This window comes from Prionailurus viverrinus, chromosome E1 (genome assembly GCF_022837055.1).
Source record: "Prionailurus viverrinus isolate Anna chromosome E1, UM_Priviv_1.0, whole genome shotgun sequence".
Lineage (NCBI taxonomy): Eukaryota > Metazoa > Chordata > Mammalia > Carnivora > Felidae > Prionailurus > Prionailurus viverrinus.
This window is the reverse complement of record NC_062574.1, coordinates 14421192-14446664: the sequence shown is the minus strand read 5'-3', so window position 1 is coordinate 14446664 and position 25473 is coordinate 14421192. Positions and strand designations below refer to the sequence as shown.

Genomic DNA, 25473 nt, shown 5'->3' with positions numbered 1-25473 from the left:
AGGTGAGGATGGGAGGCAGCAAAGGATATTCTTTGGGTTTAGTGTTCAGATGAATTCCAGCTCCAGGAGCTGATACTATCAAAATCCATTCTTTCTAAGATACTGCCTGGAAACACTTCCCCTGTCCATAAGATTGCTTACCGTGTACACTGCCAGCAGAGCCAACTGGTTATAGGGGCGCCCATTCTTGGGAGCAATATGCTGGGCCTTTAGGTACCAACTGGAATAGAAAAACAGTAAAAAATGCTAGCTCCACATCAACTCTTTCCATTTCATCACTTGACAGCCCTTACTGCTTAAGACATAGCTGGAGTGTTAGATGTAACGCTGGAGTGGTAAAGCCTGGTAACAGAGACCAATAGGGACAACTGTAGGACTTCCATATGGGAGGCAGCTCAGGTGGCCCATTGCTCTTAATAGGGCTTAGCCTAACGCCACAAGGAAAGAGAAGCAATGAACAAGAGGCAAAAGTACCTGCGTGCTTTCCCGTAGTTTGCTGTGTCATTGGCTTGTTCCCGATACCTAGCGATATCTCCTTGGCAAATCATACATCGCTGGGCACTGATCAAAGCATATTTTACCTTCAGAAAAAATGATCAGTTAGTAGTGTACCCAAGAAACTGTAACTTCAACCCCAAAGGACAGGGATGGGATCAAAGTGACAAGAGCAGCATTAATAAGGCACTAGTAGTCCTGAACAAAGTAAAAATTTTCAGTCTAAACTTGGCTACTAAAAAACAGCCAACAACATGATGCAAAATTTAATGAGAAAGAATGGCAGAAACAAGAGGGTGTCATTCTTATTTCAAGTCCCAAGTAAATAGAAGAAAACATTTTGAAACTAGGAGTCAGGAAACCTATGTCAGAGTTGTATGATTTTACATAGGTCTTTGGGACTGTTTGGAGGACTCAAGTTTCTTCAACTGAATGTAGAAATACATATTCCACAGGGTAAGTGGAGAGAATAAGTGTTAAATACTCCATAAATTATAAAGTGATATACAAATAGTAAGATAACTATTTATTCTTCTATTTTCCTGTCATCATTATAGTCTCTCTCTCCTCAAACTATTAGTATCACTGTACTGTGTTACTGCCTTACACTCACTTTGCAAAAAACAGTAATATCCCCTAGAACTAATAATATAGTTACCCTTTACCAAACACCTACAACATAGTTGTAGTTCTCTCTCCCTCTCCGTGTATGTTTTCTCACTAATGGGCTTGGAATCTGTCACTCAGTGAGAAAACAAGAGTTTTCTCAATCCCAAGACATATGTCCAACCAAAAAACCTAAGGAGCGTCACTTTGTAACATACAATTCCACTCCACTTCACCACACACGAGAAATTAACACATCACAAGTAAAGAACAAAGCTTCAAGAAGAGGTAGATTCTGATGCCTTAGCAAGGCTCATCCACGAGCTCAATAACTAACTGCAGCACATCAGCCTCCTAATACATAACAAATGCGTGCCTCAGCAAAGTTACATACCACTACATGTCACATACCTTCAGAGTCCTCACTATTCTACACATTCTATGAATGAACACCAAGAACCCTCAGTAGTTAACTGATAAAACACCAAAAAAACCAATTCTGTTTCCATACTGTAGCACTCTGCCATCTCAACGGGGGGGGGGGGGGGGGGGGGGAGACCAAATTCCAGCAAAGGCTCTCCTTAGGATGAAGTCCCAGAAGATCGAGCTTCTGTTCATCTCTTCAACACCACTTCCCGCCTCTCTCTGGGCCTCAGTCAGATTAGACTTCTCTCAGTTTTCCTAACACACCATGCTCTTTCCCACTTCAGGACCTGCATATATACTACTTCCTCTCCAGAGAATGTTCTAGCATCTTCACATACACCTTCATCTGGCTAACAACCCAGGTCTTCAGCCCCAGCTTAAGCACAACTTCCTCAGTCTTCTGGGATCCTCTAAACCCCTTTACATTAGACCCGCACCATACATCCTCTGCCGAAGTCACTGCATCTGCAATTACTAATCCAACATCCGTACTCACCCCTAATCAAACTCTAAACTCCAGGAGCTGGGATCATGGCTTTCTTGTTCCACAATGAATCATGTGTGCCTAGAAAGGCACATGGCATGTAGAAGAACTCAACAAATACTTGTTGATTAATGACAGAGTTTGTACACCACAATCATCAGAAGAAATAGAAAAACAAGAGGAAGTCTCTGCTCCATAATTCATATGCCTTTCTCTAATGAGTCTTTAACCTCTTCCTTTCTTTTGGCTCTTTCCTCCCAATATACAAATATGCTTAAGCCTCTTCCAGGTTAAAGACAAACTTCTCTTGACACTGTGTTCTCCTTTAACTACTATCTTCCCTCCTTGCCTTTGCAGCCAAGATTCTTAAAAGAATGGTCTATATTCCTCCCTTCGTTGTTATCTACTGTCCCACCTCTTATTCACTATACTCTGGCTTCCATCCTCTCCAACGAAAATAAATTGTAATAAAGTCATCCAATGGACACTTTTAGTAATCTTAACATTCAGTGACTCTACAGCACTTTACCAATTTTATCCACTACCACCTAGAAATTTGATCCGCCCCTATTCTCTGGCTGACTGGCCAATATATCCCAGCATCCCAACTTCTCCTTCAACTATCACTTATACATTGATGACTTCTGAATCTATATCACATGCTTAGCTCTTTCTCCTGAGCTTCAAACAGACCAGAATACTTCTTTGTGCATTTTTAAGTTCTCCCACTTAAACACAGCCAAAACTGAACTATTAACCTCTTCCTTCCCAGCCACTCTCCTAGGCCACAAACTGGAAAATGATCTACACTCTTTATGCCTCCTGTCTCATCACTCACATCAAATCTGCCAGCGAGTTAATTATATTTCCCTTAGATCTTTCCAATTTGTTTCCTCTTTTCCACCTCCATTACTTCTACCTTAGTTCAGGCCCACAACCTGACTCTCCTACCTCCATTCTTGCCCAAACTCATCCATTTGCCAGAGTGACTGGTTCTAAGAAGAAATCCATTTACTGAAGTTCAATCAATGGTTCCTCACCGCTTTCCAAAATGAAGTCCAAACTCTTCACTATGGCATACAAAAGTCTTTGATCTATCCCTTTCTACTTCATTTGCTTTACCTCCTACAACAGCCCGACTCCACATTACAAAAACCAGCATACTGAACTTCTTGCACTTTCTAACAAGGCCTAATTCTCTCTTGCTGTACCTTGTACTGCCCCTTCCACTCCCGGTTATGTTTTAAGACTTGACAGTCTCTCAGAAGTTTTCCTTGACCCCACGAGTCTGAATTAGAGCCACTCCACTCTGTGCCCCTTCAACACTGTATATATAACATTACATTAGTACTTATTACATTATAATTGTTGGTTTAATCAGTCTGTTCCCCCGTTGGACTGTATCTTTCATTCTGTACCCTCAACACCCAGCACAGTGCTTAGCACATAACTAACACTGGATAAACGCTTACTAAATGGATGAATAAATTTAAGATATAGAAGCTGGCTTACTGTCTTGCGTAATGGCTTGCTGCGAATGGCAAGACCATCCATGTAGTCCTCCAGTTTGAACTTGTAAGTAACCTGCAGTTTCTGAAGCAAACTATCAAAGAAGTCACTACCCTATAAAGACAAAAAATAAGAAACAGCTGAATCAGGCTGTTCTGATCCAATCTACCCACCAGGAACTGGGTTAGGTAACCTGTCCACAGTTCTGCTAATGTTCAATCATCCCATGTAAATAGAGGCACACACAGTATTTACTGGTCACCAACTAAACACAAGACAAATCCGTAGCATAAGCCCTCCATGGTTTTAAAAATATGAAAGAACACACACACACATACACACACACACACACACACACACACACACACACACACACATGCTTTCTCTCCCAACAGCCACCCGCCCTCCAAACAAGACATTCAGAAAATTTCCAAGCTCAGAACTAACTCCAACTGCCAGTTAGTTATGATCCCAAGGAAGCAACAGGGTAGGGTAGGCCTAAACCCATGAAAAGAGCATAAAGTATTTCGTCAATGTTCCGCCATAAATCATATTTCCGGTGATAAAAACCCATCACAACTACAGAATGCTGAAGCCTTTATCCTGAGGGCAAAAAGATGATGGTTTACCTCATCCAAGAGCTCCAAAAGTCTGTTCCGAATCTGCTCTGGGTTCTCAACATTCGGATCCTTGAGAAGCTGCCTGAACTTCTCAATCACCTGATAGAAAGCATTCTTCCACAGGATCTGATCCACATTCTGATTATCAGAGAACTCAATATCTAATAGGATACAGCGCTCATATAGCTGCAGCAGTTCAGCTCTGGAATAAAATACATGCAACTTCTAGCTCCAAATACACCACAGGAAAGGCTAGACCCAAGAGTTGAGCTTCTTGCAAATTAAACACCTTCCTTGGCAGGAAATCCAAAATGCCACCAGGTACAGTACTCATTTGACTTTCCACTCTGCAGCAGAATGTCATTCTAAAGACAGTTATGTCTAGGAAAGTAGTTTTTCCCCATATGCCTCTACCTAAATTTAACAGCTGAAATAAGATCTCCACCACAAGTTATATGCTGTTCACTTCTTGGCATTCTGGAAAGTTTCCTTTTCCATTTCCAGATTCCAGGTTCTCTTAAAGATTTTTTTTTTTTCTTAAAGAAAAAGTGGGAAGCATAATCATCTCTAAGACTAGAAACTGCCCCTTCCATATACAACTCACCCAGTGACCTGCCTAAAAAGTTTCTACCTTCCTCAGCCACAGGAGCCCATATGCCTCCAGCTTATCTCCATTCCCCTCTAGCCGGGATGGAACACACCATACCTGAGCTGAGCCATCTTCTCCAGGCCCTCCGGACTGATGCGGTCCCTGGAGAGCAGGTTGCTGAGCTGCAGTTCCTGGTTGTCAGCCACCCGGAGAAGCCTATGCAGCTCCTGCTGCTGCATGTTCCTCATATGCTGTTCCATCTCCTCAGGACTCATGGTGCTGGCAGGAAGAGGGCCACAAACATACTGTCCTGCTGGAGTCGGGTAGCCCGGGTAGTAAGGCCCAGGGTACACACCATTCGTAGGGCCCACTGGGTACTGCAGAGGGCTATAACCTGTATAAGGATACTGGGAGGCAGGACCTGGTGTCCGGGGGTAATAATAGGGGTTGTCAGAGTTTTGAAACTTATAGTAAGATGCTTGGGCTTGGCGGGAGTCACCCCAAGAAGTAGGGCTGACTTCATCATCAGTGTCCAAGAAATGTAGCTGGGGCGTCTGGCTCTTTAGAGCAGGTTTCTGATCAGGATTGTTTGGGTCCCATAATCGTCGAGTGGTGCCTCCTCGGCCCCAACTCCGAGATCCCTTACTACCAGATCCAAATAAAAGCCGAGGTCCCAAAGGTGCAGATTCTGGAGAACCGGCTGAATTGACAGATAGGGTAGTATGGGCAGGCAGAATCAGAATGCCTCGTCCCCGACCCCGAAGTTCTTGCTTCAGGTTTTTGGACTCTTGCTTCTCAGAGCCTTTGCCCCCAGTGCTCAAGCCTTTGTCAGGCTTTATCCTATCCACATCCTCCCTGGATGATCTCACCATGGGGGAATCTTTGTTCATGGTTTCTGCATCAAAAGTGACATGAAGTGTGCCTCGGTTTTCTTTGCCGTTGCTTTTCTGCTCTCCCTCCCCCCGGCCAGACCAGCTTCTTTCTAAATGTTTCTTCCTTTCCGAGCTCCTCCTGGGTCCATCAGACTCATCAATTCTGTCCTCGTCTAAAGAATCAGTTGAGGACATAGATACTTGCTTCTTCAGTCGTGGTCTCTCCTTGGTCCGATCCTGTCGGCGGCGACGACATGCGTTATCAGTCAGGCCAGCCCCCTCAGCACTGTTGTTGCTGCCAGCTGAGCTGGTACTGCAAGTGCGGTATCGGTTCCTCCGTTTGTCTGAGCGGGAGTAGCGCTTTGCAGAACCTGGCTTCCCCTGTGCCGGGTCATCATTCACTTTCTTTATCCCCTCCCCCTTTTCAATCCTCCTTCCTTTTTCTCCCTTTGCAACCCTTACTCTGTCACCATTGAGGCTCTTTTCTGCCTCATCTTTATCTGGTTTATTCACAACCTCCTCTTTCACATTTCCCCTATATTCATCTTCTTCTACTCTCAGTTGTTCTACCTGGTTGAGGATTTCTTCCTCACCCACCCTGCTAGTTGATTCTTTGGTAACAGTCTGCAAACGCCTTCCAGGCTGGTAGATCTGCATGTCAGGTTTCTTTGTTCTCTTGATAATTCTTAGACTTCGATCCTCTTGTCCAGAAGTCCTAGGAAAGGACTCCTGTGCCCGAGTATTTTCTGGATCTACAGGACCATTTTGGTGTTGATTATCCAGTTCCTTGCAGACATCTTTAATGAGCTGTGTACCATTTCCAACAGCAGAACAATCTCTGTCATTAACAATTTCATCCTTAAATTCATCACTCCCAGAAGGTTCCTTGATTTTAGGTTTGTTCCTTAGCCGGGAAAGACCAGGCTTATAGATTTCCAGATCTGGGCGCCTGTTATCTTTGCGCTGCCTGGGCTCCTTCATGTTTTCTGCAATGTTGGAGACAGTGTTGGGGAGGAACAGGTAGAAGAAAAGAATAAAAGGGGAGGGAAGGGAAAAAAAAAACACTGTCATTCCAGTCAAGTAACAGAAAAGCCTAGCAAGAATTACACATGAAAATGTTAATATTGGTGGACATGAAAGGAAATTTCTAAAGAAGCAGAAATTCTACTAGATGCACAATATTTATTCAGCAACTGGCAAGGCTAAGAACTTCATTATGTTGGAGCTACCTACACTTGGGTTAGGGAAACAGGAAAAAAAAAATCATACTCTTTTGTGTCACCCAAGTCATATCCAGATCCCCAAGACCCCAAACTACCTCACTGCCAGAATAAAAGATCTCTGATCATTTAAGCATCAGACTGTTCTCTGCTATGGAGCCCTTGGATCCATCTGAATCTTCTAGTGCCTCCAACATTTTTCCAGGGTGGCTAAGTCCTTTTTAACATAGGAGTAGTTTATGGGAAAGGAGAAAAAGAGGGGTATGCATAACAATCCACAGTTCTGGACATCTCTGAAGAAAAAATTTGCAACTCCAGTCTCTGAACTTGGCCAGGACAATCCTCTTCTTTTAGGATACCAATTGCCCAAACATGTACCGCCTGTTGAAGCAAACAGGAAGCAGTTCCTTTCACATTCTTCAACTGCACTCATGCTTACCAACTCTCTAACAGCAGCTAGCAGTCATTCTAAGGAAATACTGCTTAGACTATCATCATTAGAATACTGGGACTAACTGCTACTATGATGTGGAATATGAGAAGGAAAAAGTTCCATAAAGGAGCTTTCTCTGGAGGATAACGGAAGTATTGTCACATGCTCGCAAAATACCCAGGCCTGCAGCACTCAAGAATAACAGTACAGGACTTTAGAAACTCCTCTCCAGGCTCCAAAAACTTAATGAATGACAGATAGGCAAGTATCTATTTTTTGTATCTGCCACTTTACCTATTAAGTAGAGAGATTACTACAAATAGACACTAAACTTTTCAATGGGAAACTGACAGGAATTAGTGAGATTACAGAGGACTCAAAACAGAATGCTATATAAAATCCCCATATTGTTCTATAAACATCAATACAAACAAGCCCATAACAGGGATAGGGAACATCCTCCAGTATTTAATCTCATGGGTATAACAAAGCAGAAAAAAACAAAAACCCCTGAAGTGTAAGATATTGCTACAGTATTTTCAAAAGTTTAAAACACTACTTCATCAAGTACAGATAAAGGTAAAGCGGTTTACCTCCAGAATAACTCACCCTCAGCAGCCTTTGTAACTTAGGTGAGAGGTGGGGAAGAGGAATGAGAAGAGCTACTACTACTTTTCAGAGCAGAGGGAGAAAATGACCTGAATAATCCCATTCAGATGACCAACGAAAACCAATTTCACGGACTCTGGCCACAAGCATGAGAAGCACAACTCTAACACAACTCCACTGCCTAACAAACGAGAGATGAGATACTAGAATCTTCCTTGGAGCTTTCCTATTATGGATGGAGACTTTAATTTGCAAGATGGGCATTCTCTCTGATAAAAACTGCTCCTACACATGCCAAGGGCAAACCAGAGTAGAGTCAGCTCTCTACTGGAGGTCCTGGATCCCTCCAGCGGCGCAGCCTTCCCTGGGGGAAAAAGTTCAACAAGGAAGTCCCAAGCTGTCCCATCTTTCTCCTCGATTTCCCCAGTTCCTTCTCTCCAACTCTAAAGAGATGACAGGGCAGGCACGCAGATGATTTCCTCTAGGAACGATACACCCTGGGGCCTCCACCAGACCCCAGCGCCCACTCCTCTCCGCATCTCCTGACGGCTGGGAAATCCAGACTGGTCTGAGAAGGCTGGGGCATTGGGGAACAGTCACCTTCGCGGTGAGAAAGGGGGCGGAGGCAGGAACTCAGGTCGAGCTCTCCCGAAAGGGGCCGGAGCTGGCGGAGCCGGACTCCACACCGGCCTCCGGGGTGGTGGGGCGGCCACGGGACCGCCCTCGGCCCCCGCCCCCACTGCCGGGGGAAGGGGCGGGGGCTCCGGAGCGCCGCGGACAGAGCAGGGAGGAGGCAGAGGAGGAGAGGGAGGCGGGGCGGGCAGGCCCAGCCCAGGAGCTGGGCGGCGCGACTCACCTCTGCTCCCGGCCTGCGGAGCCAGAGCGGCCAGGATCCCTCGCAGCTCCGACGCCGAGATCCGGACACGCTCCAACCCCTCCGCCATCTTCGCGGCTGCTGCTACAGCTGCAGCCACTCCGCCACCGCCGCGCGCAGCCAGGAAACCACGACGGACGGGCGGTGCGCGCGCTTACCCACCTCCCACCCGTGTCCCCGCCCCCTCCCGCCCTCCTCCCCTAACGACGGTGGCCGCACAGGGAGGAAAAGCTCTGAACGCCAGTTCAGCCACTCCAGAGGGCTGGGGAGGCGGGCGCTGCGCGTGCGCAGAGGTGTGGTCGGGAAGGTGAGCTGAGGCTGGAGTTGGGAGCGCGGCGCCTGTGAGGTGAGGAGAGGCCAGACCGGGCCAAACCAGGCCAGGCCAGGCGGGCGTTCGTGGCAGTGGCTGCTGTTGCAGCTGTGGTGGCCATCGAGGACACTGGGACTTTGGGCTGACGGAGACACCCACAATCCGGCCTCCAGTCATCCTAGGCCAGGGTCTCCCGCCACAGGCCTGGACTAGCGCCCCAGTCTTTTACTTGGGGACCTTAAGCTCTTGTAAGAGCAGTTATTATCTGCACCCCGCCCTCCTTTTTTGTAGATGAGAAAACTGAATCCTAGAGAACCGTAGCAAATTGCCCAGGGTGACACAATGGTTAGCTACCAGAGTATCAGTCTTTTCATTTATGTCTTTTCCTTTATGGCAGACTACCTCCCCGAGACCCCTGACTTTTTTTCTTTTTTTCCTTCTGACTTTTTAAAAATACAGTATAGTTGGCTTCTGCTGAGGGAAGGGATTGTGTGGAAGTAAATCGAGGTATTGTAAGTTGATTTGGGAAGTTCTGTATCATTGTGGATTCTTGGGGAAATTAGCTGACTTCCCTGGTTCTGTGGTTGTGGTTGTTGTTTTGCTTTGTTTTTGTTTTTTGGGGTTTTTGTTTTGTTTTGTTTTGTTTCATCTTTAAAATGTAACTGGATCAGAAGACTGGTACTTTAACTTCTTGTTCCTGAGCCCCTATTCAGAACTGTGGTGAAACTCCCTCCACCTGTTGCTCTTTACCAGTCCCACACAGTCTGTTGGACCTCTACACCATCAAAGAATAGTTACACATTCTTATTCCTTAGACTGGGCCTAAAAGATTTGAACAATCTGTGATAGAACTAATTCAGTCCCTATTATGTGACACAGATTTAGCCACCAGAAGGTTAAGCAGGTGGAGAAAGGTAAAAGATATGTGAAGAGATTCGATGATTCAAAAGAAGGGAATTGATTTGAGTGGTCAGAGCAAATGGCAATCTTTAAAACAGGAACAAAATAAGAAAAAAATATTAAAACCTGGCCATTTTAACATTGGAGTTAGAGAGGACATTGCATCAATTTTTTTCAAAAAATGGAAAACCAATCTGAACAATACTTTCTTAGAGAGGAAAAACATGATTGCCAAATTAATGCAACAGTGTACCGCAGAGGAGATATGCCAAAAGTTTAAACAACTCAAGAGAATTTACCAGAACTCAGAAGGGAAGTAGAACATAAAACTATGAGAAACAAGAATAGAAGACATGGAGAATGGATCCAGAAAACTAATAATAAATACAAGTTCCGGAAGGTCATAATGGAACTGACTGAGAAGGATCAGTTATCAAAGAAATAATAGAAGAAAATTTACTAAGTTGATGAAAAAATTTGAATTTAAGACTTAAATTTAGCCCTCAGATTTAAAGCATTCATGAAATACCAAGGTAAAAATAAATGAACAATCATAGTTAGACCTGTATTACAATGAAAGTTTCTGAGTTTAAAAAATTCAAATGTGTTTGACATGTAACAGCAAGATGTATAATTTTAAAAAATTTTAAGCTAGTTGCAGAACAATATATAGAGTATGGTTTTATTGGTTGCAGCAAAAAAATTTTTTTTCATATGTATACTTCTCTATAAATACATCCAAAAAAGGTATGGAACTATGTACATAACAAAACTTTAATTATAGTGGTTGTCTTTGTAGAAGAGAGTAGATTTAATGGGAGAGATTGAAACATCTTTATAGTTCTATGTTTTGTTTTTGTTTTGTTTTTTTTTTTTTAACGTTTTTATTTATTTTTGGGACAAAGAGAGACAGAGCATGAACGGGGGAGGGGCAGAGAGAGAGGGAGACACAGAATCGGAAACAGGCTCCAGGCTCCGAGCCATCAGCCCAGAGCCTGACGTGGGGCTCGAACTCACGGACCGTGAGATCGTGACCTGGCTGAAGTCGGACGCTTAACCGACTGCGCCACCCAGGCGCCCCTATAGTTCTATGTTTTTAATTCTTATAGTAGGAATTTGGTCACATATGGGTAATCCAAAAAACAAAAAACATTTGGATAATGGGAAAGGGAGGAATTCAATTTCTAAAACCAAAAATTTTACAGGTCACGTTTGCTGAGCACAAAGTAGTAAAACTAGAAGTAAATAACCACAAATTAAGCAAAATTCTAGCTACTTAGAATTTTCTTAAAACATAAATTTTAAATAATTCCTAGGTCAAAAAATAAAGCTAAGAGTGTGGATTCTTTAAAAATTAAAATTAATGAAAATATTGCATAACAAAATGTATCATTAAAGCAGTACTCAGAGGAAAATTTATAGCCTGAGTGTTTTTGTTACTAATTAAAATTGTTTTTTAATGTTTATTTATTTTTGAGAGAGACAGAATGCGAGCAGGGGAGGGGCAGAGAGAGAGAGAGAGAGAGAGAGGGAAACAGAATCTGAATTAGGCTCCAGGCTCTGAGCTGTCAGCACAGAGCCCTACGAGGGGCTGGAACTCCTGAGCTGCGAGATCACAACCTGTGCTGAAGTTGGACGTTTAACTGAGCTACCCAGGCGCCCCTTACTAATTTTAAAAGAATGCAATCCAGTAAATGCCCTACTGGGTATTTACCCAAAAAATACAAAAAGACTAATTCAAAAGGGATACATGCACCATCCCTGTGTTTATTGCAGCATTATTTACAATCACCAAACTATGGAAGCTGCCCAAGTGTCCATCGATAGATGGAGAAGAAAGATGTGATATTGTGTGTGTGCGCGCGTGTGTGTGTATACACACACACATATATGTGTATGTATATCTGTGTAAATACATAATAGAATATTATTCAGCCATAAAGAATGAAATCTTGCCATTTGCAACAACATAGTTGGAGCTAGAGAGTATAAGGCTAAATGAAATGTCAGTCAGAGAAAGACAAATAACATGATTTCATTTATATGTGGAATTCAAGAAACTAATGAGCAAATGGGAAAAAAAAAAAAGAGGCCAAGCAGACTCATAACTGTAGAGAACATACTGATGGTTACTAGAGGGGAGGTGGGTGGGAGAATGGGTGAAATAGGTGATGAAGAAGGATTAAGGAGTATACTTATACTGATGAGCACTGTATAGAATTGTTGAGTCGCTATATTGTACACCTGAAACCAATATAACGCTATGTTAATTACACTGAAATTAAAATTAAAAACTTCATTTAAATAAAAACTTTTAAGAACTTAAGATTTTTAAAGAACAATAATATGCTAAGCATTAAACAAGAGTAGAAAATGGAAGAAATAAAGATGAAATCAGAGATTAATAAAAGAAAAAGAATAGCACTTGATAAATAAATGGGAGAGCTCATTCTTCAGAAATAAAACAGACATTAAAAATAGACACATTTCCAGGTGCCTGTGTGGCTCAGTCGTTTAAGTGTCCTACTCTTGATTTTGGCTCAGGTCATGATCTCACAGTTTGTGAGTTCAAGCCCTGCATCGGGCTCCTCGCTCACAGTGCAAAGCCTGCTTGAGATTCTCTCTCTCTCCCTCTCTGTGTTCCCTCTCTGCTCCTTGTTCTCTCTCTCTCTCTCTCTCTCTCTCTCTCTGTCTCTCTGTCTCTCTCTCTCAAAATAAATAAATAAACTTAAAAAAAAATAGACACACTTCAGGAGCATCTGGCTGACTCAGTCGGTAGAGCATGCAACTCTTGATCTCGGGATTGTTTCTTCACCAGTCTTATATCAGTAAATTATGCCATCATCTAAATCAAAACCCAGGAGTTACCCTTAATACCTACCCCTCCCCCACTCCCCACATTTAATCCAATATCAGGACATGTCTCTTTTATCTCTGCAGTGGACAGCTATGGAATTAATTACCCCAACATTCTCACCTTTCCTCTTGAAAAGTGCCCCCCCCCATTCTCACTTGGAAGTACCTTTTCTTTTTGTCTTTCCTTTTTTTCTTATTTCATTTGCTATTTTTCCCTCAGGTGCAGAGATTTGAGGCAGTCATGCTATTCGTCCACCTTGTCATCAACAAGTCCTTTCTCATTTTATCTTTTTTCCCTTCAAACCAGTTACTTATGTTCCTTCCCTCCCTTCTTAGGTAGCCAGTCTAATGTGTTTGATATATGTCTTTGGATATACATATATCTTTGAATAGTATAGTTTCATGTGCGTGTCTTAAATGTGCATAATTGATACTGTGTCATAGAAATCATTGTTTCTTCTTCATGTTTCTGTAAATACTTCTGACTGTTGCATAGTATTATCTTAAATGACTTCACATCCTTGACTGCTGGTCCTGGGCCAAGATGTGGCAATCAGAATCCTTACCCAGAATTTTTGAACTGAAACTAAGGAAAAAATCCCTTTCCAGTGTGGAAACCATAAAATGTAAAACACAGGAGCTGTCAGCAGCCAAATGTCCTGCCATGTGGAACCAGCTGGTCTGCAATGAAAAAGAATGAAGCCAACATGCAGAAAACAGCAGACGTGAGAAACAATGAGAAAGTCCTGGAAAAATCTCAAGTCCCTGGTTCCAGTTGTTCCTGAAGCTCCATATTCCTGCCCTTCCCATGTTTCAACTCTTCTTGGATTCCGTGAGCCAGTAAATGCTGTCACCTCCACCTTGTGCCTAAGCCAATTCATATTGGGATTCTGTGACTTGCAACCAAGAGTCCTAATTATAATCTCCAAAATGTATCTCTTTTGTGTGTGTGTGTGTGGTTTTTTTTTAATTGTGGTAAAGTACACATTACATGAAATATACCATCGTAACCATTTTTAAGTGTACAGTTCAGTAGTGTTAAGTGCATTGACATTGTTGTGCAACCAATCTCCAGAACTCTTTTTATCTTGCAAAACTGAAACTATATCCATTTAACAACTTCCAATTCCCCCCAGCCTCTGGCGACCACCATTTTAGTTTCTGTGCATCTGACTACTCTAGGTACCTCATATAAATGTAATCATATATTTGTTTGTGACTGGCTTATTTCACTTAGCATAATATCCCAAAATTCATCCATGTAACATGTCAGAATTTCCTTCCTTTTTAAGGCTGAATGATATTCCATTGTATGTATATGCCACATGTTGTTTACTCATTCATCTGTTGATACTTAGGTTGCTCCCACCTTTTGACTATTATGAATCCTACTGCTCCTAACATAGGTATACAAATACATCTTTGAAACACTCTTTGAATTCTTTTGGGTATATACCCAGAAGAGGAATTGCTGGATCATATGGTAATTCTATGTTTAACTTTTTGAGTAACTACCATACTGTTTTTCATAGCAGCTGCACCATTTTATATTTCCACGAACAGCAACAGTACACTAAAGCTCCAGTGTCTCCATATCCTGCCCAATACTTGTATTTTAATAGTAATCATCCTAATAGGTGTAAGGTGGTATCTCATTGTGATTTTCATCTGAATTTCCCTAGTGATTAGTGATGTTGAGCAACTTTTCATGTGCTTGTGGCCATTTCTATATCTTCTTTGGAGAAATGTCCATTCAAGTCCTTTTCCCATTTTAAAATCAGATTTGTCTTTCCAAAATACATCTTGAATGATTATTTTTTCTACCCTCACTTGCACCATCCAAGCACCTGTGGATTTTCATGTAGACAACAGTACTTCCTAAATGGACTGATTCCAATCTTCTTTCTTTCCTTTTCATTCACCACAATGGAGCCAGAGTGAATTTCTGAAAATACAAATTCTGACATGTCACTTACCTGCTCAGAATTATCGAAAGGCATTCTGTTGCTCTTCAGAAAAAAATCCATGAGCCATGGTCACTAATGATGTAGACCTTGCCACCTTCACTCTTTCTTTCTTATCACACTCCCCTTTGATCACTATTTTCAGATACATTGGCCTTCTTTTAGTTTCTGGAATATGCCAAGTTATTTCCCTCCTTGAAGCCTTCACACATATTCCCTCCACCTGAGACACTTTTCCCTCTACTCTGCCCATTCACCTTATGGGTCATAACTTAAATTTCACTTCCCCATACAGGACCTTCCTTAATCTCCTTCATCCTTGATCTACGTAACTTCCCATTATAGTAGTATCCTATCATAACGCACTTCCCTAATACCACCTATCAATATTTGTAAATATCTCTCCACTAGATTATAAATTTTAAGAGCAATGACAAGTCTATTTTTCTAACACTGTATCCCCAGATCAAATATCTGACACAGAGAGGTGCTCAATATTTGACTGGAATAAATGAATACCAGATAGGAAAAATGCTTAGAAATATTAATATGTTCAACGTTATACTAACCCATTTGAAATTTTAAATTAGATGATTTCCCCCCAAAAAATATAAATTACTGAAATTCAGGAGAAAGCAGCAAATCCAGATAAACCAATTAGCTGTGAAGTTACTGAAAAAGTTACCAGAGGTATGCTTATAAGGTAAAGACAAATCATCTTTATTTACAGATAGCATGGTCGTTTGGAGAATAAACTATAAAACTATTATATCTAACAAGGTAATCTAAGTATCCTATTACATGATAAATATACAGAAATTATTACCTTTCATATATATCATCAGTAAGCAATCAAAAAAATATTTAAAAATACCTTATTTCAAGAGCAACAAAAATATTTTCTACTTAAGCATAAATTTAATCAGATCTACACAGGACATAAATAATGAAAATCTTACTTAGAAACCTAAAACAAAGGCTTTACTAAATTGAAGGACACCCATGCTCATGGATAGGAAGACTCAGTATTTTTATTTAAAAAAAAAATTTTGTTTAGTATTTATTTATTTTTGAAAGAGACAGAGCATGAGTGAGGGAGGGGCAGAGAGAGAGAGAGACATAGAATCTGAAGCACGCTCCAGGCTCCAAGCCAACAGCACTGAGCCTGACACAGGGCTAGAACCCACGAACCGTGAGATCATGACCTGAGCCAAAGTCAGACACTTAACCCACTGAGCCACCCAGGCACCCCAAGACTCAGTATTTTTAAATGTCAATTATGCCCCCACTTCATTTGCATATTCTTAAAAAATGTTTATTTTTGAGACAGCATGTGCGAGTGAGGGAGGGGCAGAGAGCGAGGGAGACAGAATCCCAAGCAGGCTCTACCCTGTCAGTGCAGAGCCTAACGCAGGGCTCAAACTAAAACTGTGAGATCATTACCCAAGCCCAAATCAAGAGTTGGTCACTTAAGCGACTGAGCCATTCAGGTACCCTTCATTTGTATATCTTAAACTGGATTTTCTGGCAACCTTGATAAAGGATTTTGAAAGTTTATGGAAGAAATGTGTGAGAAAAGCCAATACATTTTTTTTTTTCTTTGAGAGGGAGAGAGCCCACATGTGCACAAGCAGGGGAGGGGCAGAGAGGGAGAGAATCCCAAGCAAGCTTTGTGCTGTCTACTTAGAGCCCCCAACTGGGGGTTCTATCTCCATGACCTGAGCTGAAATCAAGAGTCAGAGGTTTGGGGTGCCTGGGTGGCTCAGTCAGTTAAGCATCTGACTTTGGCTCAGATCATGATCTCACAGTTCATGGGTTCAAGCCCGCATTGGACTCCCTGCTGTCAGCGCAGAGCCTGCTTCAGATCTTCTGTTCTCTTCTCCCTCTGCCCCTCCCCCTCACATGCTGTCTCCCCAAAATAAATATTTTTTAAAAAAAGGTCAGAGGTTTAACCAGAAAAGCCAATACATTTTGGCATAATCATGGAAGAACGTATTAATACAGTGAACTGGAAAAAGAATTGGCAGTCTGATTAGTGGAACAAAATACAAAGTCCAGGAAAGCTCCCAAGTGTTAATAGAAATTTAATCTTTGATAAACATGGCATTTCAGAGGAAACTGATTGGGTAAGTGGTGTGTTAGGGTCACAAGAGAATGTAGCCAATAAATATATACAGAAAAAGTGTTCAATCACTAACAAATATAAATTCAAACTACTAGACATATTTCATTAAATTGACAGACTAAGGGGCACCTTGGTGGCTCAGTCGATTAAGTGTCCAGCTCTTGATTTCAGCTGTCACGGTTTGTGGGTTTGAGCCATGTGCAGGGCTCTGTGCTGACAGCATGGTGCCTGCTTAGGATTCTCTGTCTCCCTTTCTCTCTGCCCCTCCCCTGCTTTCTCTCTCCCCCAAAAATAAATTTTAAAAATTGACAGATTAAAAATGACACAACTGGGTGAAGGAAGAAGGGCATTCCTTAGAAACTGCTGTTGGGAATGTAAACTGATATAATCTACAACTCCTCTGGAAGTCAGTTTGGCAATGGGTATCAAATGTCTTATAAGTGTGCATGCCTTTTGATGCAAAATACATTTGGCACAATCTACCCAAAACACAAATACAGACAAAAAGATCTTGCAACGGGTCTCTTTGTTACATTAAAATAGATCCCCCCCCCCATCAAAAAAACTTTAACTATGGTATTTATGTGAAAAGAAGTAGCCATCTAAAATGTTGTATATCTATTGATAAGCAAAGATTCACATATTGTCTCAGAAAAAGCAAGCTAGGGGCATCTGGCTGGCTCAGAGCATAGGACTTTTGATTTCAGGATCATGAATTCAAGCCCTACGCTGGGTATAGAGGTTAAAAATAAAATCTTAAAAAAAAAAAAAAAAAAGAATAGAAAAAAGAGGGGCACCTGGGTGGCCCAGTTGGTTAAATATCTATCTGGACTCTTGGTTTCAGCTCAGGTCATCATCTTACGGTTCGTGCCTGCATCAGGCTCTGCACTGACATCATGGAGCCTGCTTTGGTTTCTCTCTCCCCCTCTCTCTGCCCCTCCCCACTCACTCTCTCAAATAAATGAACATTAAAAAAAAAAGAAAGTGAAAAAGAAAAGGCAAGTTATCAAATCTGTCAAAAAAGTTTTGTTTGTATAGGTGTGTGGGCCTGGAAAGATAAATCCCAGAAGTTAGATAGCAATTGTCTTTGAGGAGGAAACAGATCAAATTCTGTTTTTTACACTGAACATGCATTGCTTTTTTTTGTTAATTGCTTTTTTTTTGCTTTTTTTTTTTGTTAATTGCTTTTTTTTTTTGTTAATAAGGAAAAATAAAAAGAAACTTCATGTTTAAATGCTACAATAAAAATAGTGAAAAATGGAAGCATAAGTTACTGAAAACAGTAACTAAAGAAACTTTAAAGAAATTGAGCCAACTGGAATAGGGGTAAACAAAATGTTATCTATGCTTTTAGCTGTCATATAATGTATGTATATTGAAAAAACAGGAGTTGGAAAATGAACATAATTTATCAAAATGGTAAGATTGCAAGCAACTTTTCTCCTTCTTAAATATTTTTTAAATAAAAATGTATAGCATTTTGAACACAGTTCATTCAAACTTCACAATTATGAAAATGTAGAGACCAATGACAGTGCCAAGAAACGGATGGTGTGTATGAGGGGTGAGCTTTAAGCCTTCAAAAATCACCACCAATTATTTCTTATAAAGCTTCACCAGAAAACAACAGAACAAAAATAAATAAATAAAACCTTAACACATTTACTAAGAAAGTCGGCTTCAATGCCATTTGCAACTACGTGGATGGAACTAGAAGGTATTATGCTAAGCGAAATTAGAGAAAGAGAAATATCGTATCACTTCACTCATATGAGGAACTTAAAATACAAAACCGGTGAACACAAAAATAATATAAAAACAGGGAGGGGGACAAAACATAAGACACTCTTAAACATAGAGAACAAACTGAGGGCTATGGGTGGAGGGAAGGGCTAAGTGGGTAAGAGGTATTAAGGAAGACACTTGTTGGGATGAGCACTGGGTATTATACATAGGGGATGAATCACTGGAATCTACTCCTGAAATCATTATCGCACTAACTAACTTGGGTGTAAATTAAAAAATAAACTAAAAATAAATAAAAATAAATAAAGTCAGATAATGTAGAAAAATATTTTTAAAAAATAAAAGAAAGTAAGTCAGCTTCAAGACAAGTTTTCTATAGAGATTCTGGAGCCCCAGTACTGGAAACAGTTCCATTAACATCACAGGCCCCAGGTATATTTTCCTGTGTTGTACATTTTCTTTTTTCCTCCCTCTTTTTGAGATTTCTTTAAGAGTAATTTAAGGTTCACAGCAAGATTGATGGGAAATTAGAGACTTCCTATATATCCCATGTCCCCCACAAAAGCAGAGCCCCTCCCCCCCATTACCAATACCCCCCACCAGAGTGGTGGTGTTACAATTGAACCTGTATTACCCATCATTACCACCCAAAGTCCATGGTTTACACTATGGTTCACTCTTGCTGTTACACATTCTATGGGTCTGTAAGCCATTTTCAAAATCTTCTCATTAAACACAGTCTCAGGCTTTAACCTCTTTTTGATTCCTGGATTTCAGAACCATGTGTGCTCAGTACTGCATCTCCTTTGCTGATGTTGAGAAAGCTCGTGTCAACATTCAAGATTTTATCCACCTCACACCAGTGCTAACAAGCTTCATTTTGAATCAAGTAACAGGGCGCAATCTTTTCTTCAAATGTGAACTCTTCCAGAAAACTGGATCTTTTAAGGTAACAATCCCTTTTGCTAGTGTATCATTATCTTCTCAAACCCCTTTTGCATATACATTTATTTGATCCTCCTGACCACCCAGTAAAACAGGTACTATTTTTATAGCTGAAGAAAAAGGGTTGTAGAAATTTTCCTTTGATCAAGTCCTGGTTACTTAGCATCAGTGTTGACAAGCCACTTGAACATTTACTTAATCTCAAATTTTCTTTATTTTTTTTAATGTTTATTTTTGAGAGAGAAGAAAGACAGAGCATGACCAGGGGAGGGGCAGAAAGAGAGGGAGACACAGAATCCGAAGCAGGCTCCAGGCTCTAAACTGTCAGCACCAAGTCCCATGTGGGGCTTGAACCCACATATCCGGAGATCATGACCTGAGCCAAAGTCAGATGCTTAACCGACTGAGCCACCCAGGCTCCCCAATCTCAAATTTTCTTATAATTGGGGTGATCATATATTTTACTGTCCAAACTAGAGCATATTTGAGAAGGGGTAACTCAGGATTAAACCCAGACAACAGACATTAACCTGGACTATCGCAAGGCAAAATGGGCAAGTGTGATCACTGTATATAACCTAGTTTAGGCATTCGCTGTGTGTCAGCTTGTTATTCCTTGATACCTTATTGTGAATATAAAAGATCTAAACCAGGCTAAACCTTCACACAATAAGATCTTTTTCTATAAAATATGTCAGAGCCTTCCCTTTGCATAAAAGATAGACTTTTGGGGGCATCTGGCTGGCTCAGTCAGAAGAGCATGCAACTAACTCGATTTGGGGGTTTTGAGATTGAGCCCCATGGGTGTAGAGATTAAATTTTTAAAAACTTAAAAAAAATTTTTTTTTAAGTTAAACTTCTGTGTTGATTCGCTACTATAATTTCTGACAGTTGAGCTTCTTTAAGATCCTTCAGGTAAAAATCTGAAAGCCGCATTTAGCCCTATGCCTGACAGGTATTAGTACCCATTAAGTGGTAGCTTTAGGACCTTTTTCCCCACCCATTAATGAGCACTTTTATGTTAAACAAAACACTATTCTCTTTTGCCCTTTTCTTCTGCTATGGTTTTATTTTTTATTCATTAGACATCAAATACTTATTTTCACTTACTAGGAACATTATATATACACATACACACATATATACAGTAGGTCTTGTGCTATTATCCACACTTACAAGGGAAGACAAGCTAGTCAACAAACAGGTTAATGACAAGTAATGTAAGACAGATACAAATAAAACGCCATGGATTGAAATGCCTAATTCTGCCTGGGAGATCAAGGAAGTTGAACCAAATGCTGTTTGACCCAAGTCTTACAGGTGAGCACTTTTAGCCAGATCAAGGAATGAAGGAAAAGAACTAGACTTAGGGGTACCAGCATGCTGAGAGGTACGGGGGTATGAGCTAACCTGGTAGGAGGGAAACTGGAAGCAATTTAGGATGGCTAGAACAGTGATGAAAGCAGGAAATATGTTTTAGAAAGACCACAACTTCCAAGGAATCTGTACTTCTTACAAAATAGCCAGTCAATGAAAAAAGGTAACATTTGTTTTTAAAAGGTCACTTTCAGGGGCACCTGGGTGGCTCAATCAGTTGCTCAACCACTCCTGATCTCAGCTCATGTCATGATTCCAGGGTCGTGGGATCGAGACGCTCATCGGGCTCAGTGCTAGGTGTGGAGCCTGCCTGGAATTCTCTCTCCGCCCCCTCTCCCTTGCCCCTCTCACCTGTTCAAGCTCTCTGAAAATTAAAAACAAAAAAACAAAAAACTAATTTTAAAAAGGCCAATTTCATAATCTAGTGGAAATATTAGAGAATGAGCCTTGGAGGATCAGTTGAGGTTTGATACAATGCAAGTTGAGAAATGAAGCTTCACCAAGGTAGTGGCAAAGACACATGAGATATTTCTGAGGTAGAATCAGTGAGATTTCGTGATGGAATGGATGTGTGGTGTTAGGAAGAGAAAACTCATGAAAGCTCTTTGGTGTTTTAAAAAGAAACTTTTCCATCAAATCCATGGATTCACCATCCTTTTCCAGATTCGTGGTGCCCTTAATGCAATCAAAGGCTTGATTCCTGCCACCTCAGAAGAGAAGCCCAAAGCTGTGGTTACTCACAGCAGTGGAAACCATGGCCAGGCTCTTGCTTATGCTGCCAAATTGGAAGGTATTTGATTAACTTCTCAGGGTAATGGGTAGGATCATCAGATAAGAGTGGAAAAGTATTCTTACTCCCAGTGAGATTGGTGATAATTGTGGGAAGGATATTTCCAAGTTCCTATCTGATTATATAAGCAAACTGACAGAAGTTTCTATTCTAAATTCTGATTTGTACTAACTAAACATGGTTCTCTCTGCCAGGGATTCCTGCTTACATTGTGGTGCCCCAAACAGCTCCCAACTGTAAAAAATTGGCAATACAAGCCTACGGAGCCTCCATAGTATACAGTGAACACAGTGATGAGGTAAAGAAGAGGGCAGTGCTCAGTGTCACCTTGACTGTCAAATGAAACTTCTCATCCTAGCTTACTGGCTATTCTGTCTCCTATGTTTCCTCTTCATCTCTCAATGTTAATATGCCCAACTTTTTCTCTATACTCACTCAGGTGATATCATTAATCTCCGAGTTTAAAATATCACTTATACTCTTAACTCCAGTCCTGATCTTTGCCCTTAACCCAGACTTGTATATCCAACAATTACCTGATATTCCCACTCGGAATGTCTTAATAGGCATCTCAAATGTACTCTAAAACCAAACTCCTGGGGAAGCTGGGTGGCTCAGTCAGTTAAGTGTCTGACTCTTGATTTCGGCTCAAGTGATCTTGTGGTTCATGAGTTTGACCCCTGCTCTGTGCTGACAGCGAGGAGCCTGCTTGGGATTCCTTGTCTCCCGTCTCCCTCTCTCTGTCCCTTCCCTGTTCGCTCTCTCTCTCTCAAAAATAAACATTAAAAAAAAAAAAAAATTCCTGAACTTCCTCCCCAAAACTGCTCCTCTTCCAGTCTTCTCTATTTCAATAAATGACAACTTGTATCCTTCTAGGTGTTCAAAGTAAACGAAGTCATCTTTGAGAACTCTCCCACACCCTACATCCAAATCTTAGTCCTACTTTCAAATCATTTCCATTATCCAACTACTTCTAACAGCCTCTACCATCAACACCCTGATTCAAACCAACATCAGTTCTCAACTAGATACAGTATCCTAACTGGTTTCTCTACTTCTTCCACCCTTGCCCCACTAGTCTGTTTTCTAGAGACCAAGCAGAACTATCCATTTAATAAGTTAGAACTTGTCTCTTGTCAGCTGAAAATCCTCCAGTGGTTTCTCTCACACACAGTAGTAACCAAAATTCACACAATTATCTAACACCTGGATGAAATGGCCCATTCCAATCATATCCGACATCATCTCCCACTATTACTGTCCCCCAAACACTCCACACCAACCAAACTAACTTATTAGCCTTTTCTCAGAAAGGCCAAGCACTTCTGTTTTGTAGTCTTTGCACTTGCGATTACTCTCTTCCTGGAATATTCTGGAGATTCACAAGACTTGTTCAAACCTATTAAAATGTCACATGACCAGAGGCCCTTCCTGAGCACCCTATCGAAAACAAACTTACTTTTCTCCATAGCAGTTAGGCATACCATATATTTACTTATATGCACCCCTTCCCACCATATTGGAACATAAATCCACTGAGCACAATGATCATTTTGTTCACGGTTATATCCCCAGTGCCCAAAACTGGTCTGAAATAAGGATGGCCAATAAAATGTTAAATGACTGAATCTAACTTGTTGGGAAGTCTATTCAGTATAAATGGAGTGAGCTACATTAATGTACTCTTTCAGTCCAGAGAAAATGTTACAAGAAGAATTTTGGAAGAAACAGAAGGCATCATGGTACATCCCAACCAGGAGCCTGCAGTGATAGCTGGGCAAGGGACGATTGCCATGGAAGTGCTAAACCAGGTGAGAGCTGTTAATTCTTGTTTAACCACTGGTAAAGCTGATATCTGACTGTAGTCTATTTTACATATATATATAACTGGTTATTGATAGACCTATTTATACTTTACGTTCTTTTCACTAAAGATACCCTTGATAGATGCACTGGTGGTTCCTGTAGGAGGAGGAGGAATGGTTGCTGGAATAGCAATTACAGTTAAGGTAAGAAAACAGCTTCTGGGGGTGCCTCGGTGCTCAGTTGGTTCAACATCCAACTTCTGCTCAGGTCATGATCTCACAGTTCATGAGTTTGAACCCCACACTGGGCTCTATGCTGACAGTTTAGAGCCTGGAGTCTGCTTCAGATTCTGTGTCTCCCTCTCCCACTGCCCTCCCTGCTCACGCTCTGTCTCTGTCTCTCAAAAATAAATAAACCTTAAAAAAAAAAAAAAAAGAAAAATAGCTTCAAAAAAAAAAAAAAAAAAGAAAGAAAGAAAGAAAGAAAGAAAGAAAGAAAATAGCTTCTGGAGGACTCCCCACTTCAGGCATAGCAAATTTTATTTTACATCATACTACACTATGGATACTTGGTTCAACATTCCTCCCAATTGCTATTCCTTCCCATCATCCCTTGGCACTTGAAATGGAAGGCTCTTCTCTGCCTCACTACCTTGTTCTTAATCCATAACAACTGGACAGCACAAAAGCAGTTACAATGAGTGACACCCTCATAGTCCTTTCCCTGAATTCCACCTCAACAACCCACTATCCAGGGGCTACTCTTTCCCCAAGTTATCAATAGAACCAGATATGATCTAAGCAACTTAAGGCCAGTATTAGGGATACAATTTAAAATGCTTAAAGGTCTATTTTCATTACATCAATCAAAGGAAAGGCTCTTAACGAAATGTGTTACCTATGTTGCCTATTTTACTGCACGCGTGCAAAGCAAAATGCTGTGGCTAGTTGTAAAATATCTAATATTCCTCTTCCCAGGCTCTGAGACCTAGCGTGAAGGTATATGCTGCTGAACCCTTGAATGCAGATGACTGCTACCAGTCCAAGCTGAAAGGGGAACTGACCCCCAATCCCTATCCTCCAGAAACCATAGCAGATGGTGTCAAATCCAGCATTGGCTTAAACACCTGGCCTATTATAAGGGACCTCGTGGATGATGTCTTCACGGTCACAGAGGATGAAATTAAGGTGAGGCTCCAATAGAAAAGGAAAATACAAAACAATGGATCAACTTCTTAGGCAAAAGAATCTTCTCCTGTTTTAAGTAGAAACTGACTCCCTGGGGACTTGACTAGATGACTTCATGACATGTGGGAGGGTGCCCCAGATGTATTAGACAATCCTCTCAACAGAAGCAGAGTAAGGATGGGAAAAAAGCCCTGCCCTTCCCTGGCAAGCATATACATATGGCCAAGAAGAAAATTCAGACTGGGCATATAACCCCATCTGGCCTTTAACTGTAAAGGCCAACCAACGAGGCTCTTTCTCCTTCTCCCATTTCACTAATTCTTACTCCTTTTCATACCAACAGTATGCAACCCAGCTGGTGTGGGAGAGGATGAAACTGCTTATTGAACCTACAGCTGGTGTTGGAGTGGCCGCTGTGCTGTCTCAGCATTTTCAAACAGTTTCCCCAGAAGTGAAGAACATTTGTATTGTACTCAGTGGCGGAAATGTAGACTTAACCTCCCTAACTTGGGTGAAGCAGGCTGAAAGGCCAGCTCCTTATCAATCTGTTTCTGTTTAGTTTATGCAAAAGAGATGGGATTCAGTGTCTTGAGATACTTGGAAATTTTGTTTCCTGGTTACTTTAACTTCCTATCTTCCCCTCTTAAACAGCTTTCAAAATCCTACTGGAAAGTGGATGTTTCAGTAATAGTTTTGTTTTGTTTTGTTTACTAAGTAAGTAGCAAGAGAA

The 25473-nt window shown here is 41.2% G+C and overlaps 2 protein-coding genes across 6 annotated transcripts in view; one reads left to right on the top strand and one right to left on the bottom strand.

The window, feature by feature from the left end:
• The window catches only part of SMG6 (SMG6 nonsense mediated mRNA decay factor), a 228090-nt gene extending 219186 nt beyond the window's left edge, over nucleotides 1–8904 (bottom strand). The window contains exons 1-6 of one of the 4 annotated variants that reach the window (XM_047832478.1): nucleotides 8720–8903; nucleotides 4847–6587; nucleotides 4150–4342; nucleotides 3524–3634; nucleotides 475–581; nucleotides 142–220 (exon numbers count right to left, since the gene is read on the bottom strand). In XM_047832478.1, the coding sequence (XP_047688434.1) occupies nucleotides 142–220; nucleotides 475–581; nucleotides 3524–3634; nucleotides 4150–4342; nucleotides 4847–6587; nucleotides 8720–8807 (2319 nt within the window). In that variant the 5' untranslated portion in view covers nucleotides 8808–8903. Of the gene's footprint in view, nucleotides 1–141; nucleotides 221–474; nucleotides 582–3523; nucleotides 3635–4149; nucleotides 4343–4846; nucleotides 6588–7863; nucleotides 7996–8463; nucleotides 8571–8719 lie in introns of those variants that run through there. The other 3 variants (XM_047832480.1, XM_047832479.1, XM_047832481.1) reach the window with 3 other exon arrangements.
• SRR (serine racemase) lies at nucleotides 7397–25335 on the top strand. Of its 2 annotated transcripts, none has more exons than XM_047832493.1 (8): nucleotides 7397–7515; nucleotides 19416–19587; nucleotides 21624–21750; nucleotides 21945–22048; nucleotides 23442–23561; nucleotides 23685–23759; nucleotides 24534–24743; nucleotides 25087–25335. In XM_047832493.1, the coding sequence occupies exons 1-8, from the start codon at nucleotides 7505–7507 to the stop codon at nucleotides 25300–25302; spliced, it is 1035 nt and encodes a 344-aa protein (XP_047688449.1). In that variant the 5' UTR covers nucleotides 7397–7504; the 3' UTR covers nucleotides 25303–25335. The 2 variants fall into 2 exon arrangements, with proteins under 2 accessions (XP_047688449.1, XP_047688450.1); XM_047832494.1 differs by lacking the exon at nucleotides 7397–7515 and adding an exon at nucleotides 9026–9083.
• The last annotated feature ends 138 nt before the right edge of the window (nucleotides 25336–25473 follow it).

Excerpts from the sequence above, each read along its gene's own strand:
- SRR (XM_047832493.1), top strand. Across the intron at positions 21,751-21,944 it reads TTATGCTGCCAAATTGGAAG|GGATTCCTGCTTACATTGTG; the intron begins GTATTTGATTAA and ends TCTCTCTGCCAG. Across the intron at positions 23,562-23,684 it reads CCATGGAAGTGCTAAACCAG|ATACCCTTGATAGATGCACT; the intron begins GTGAGAGCTGTT and ends TTTTCACTAAAG.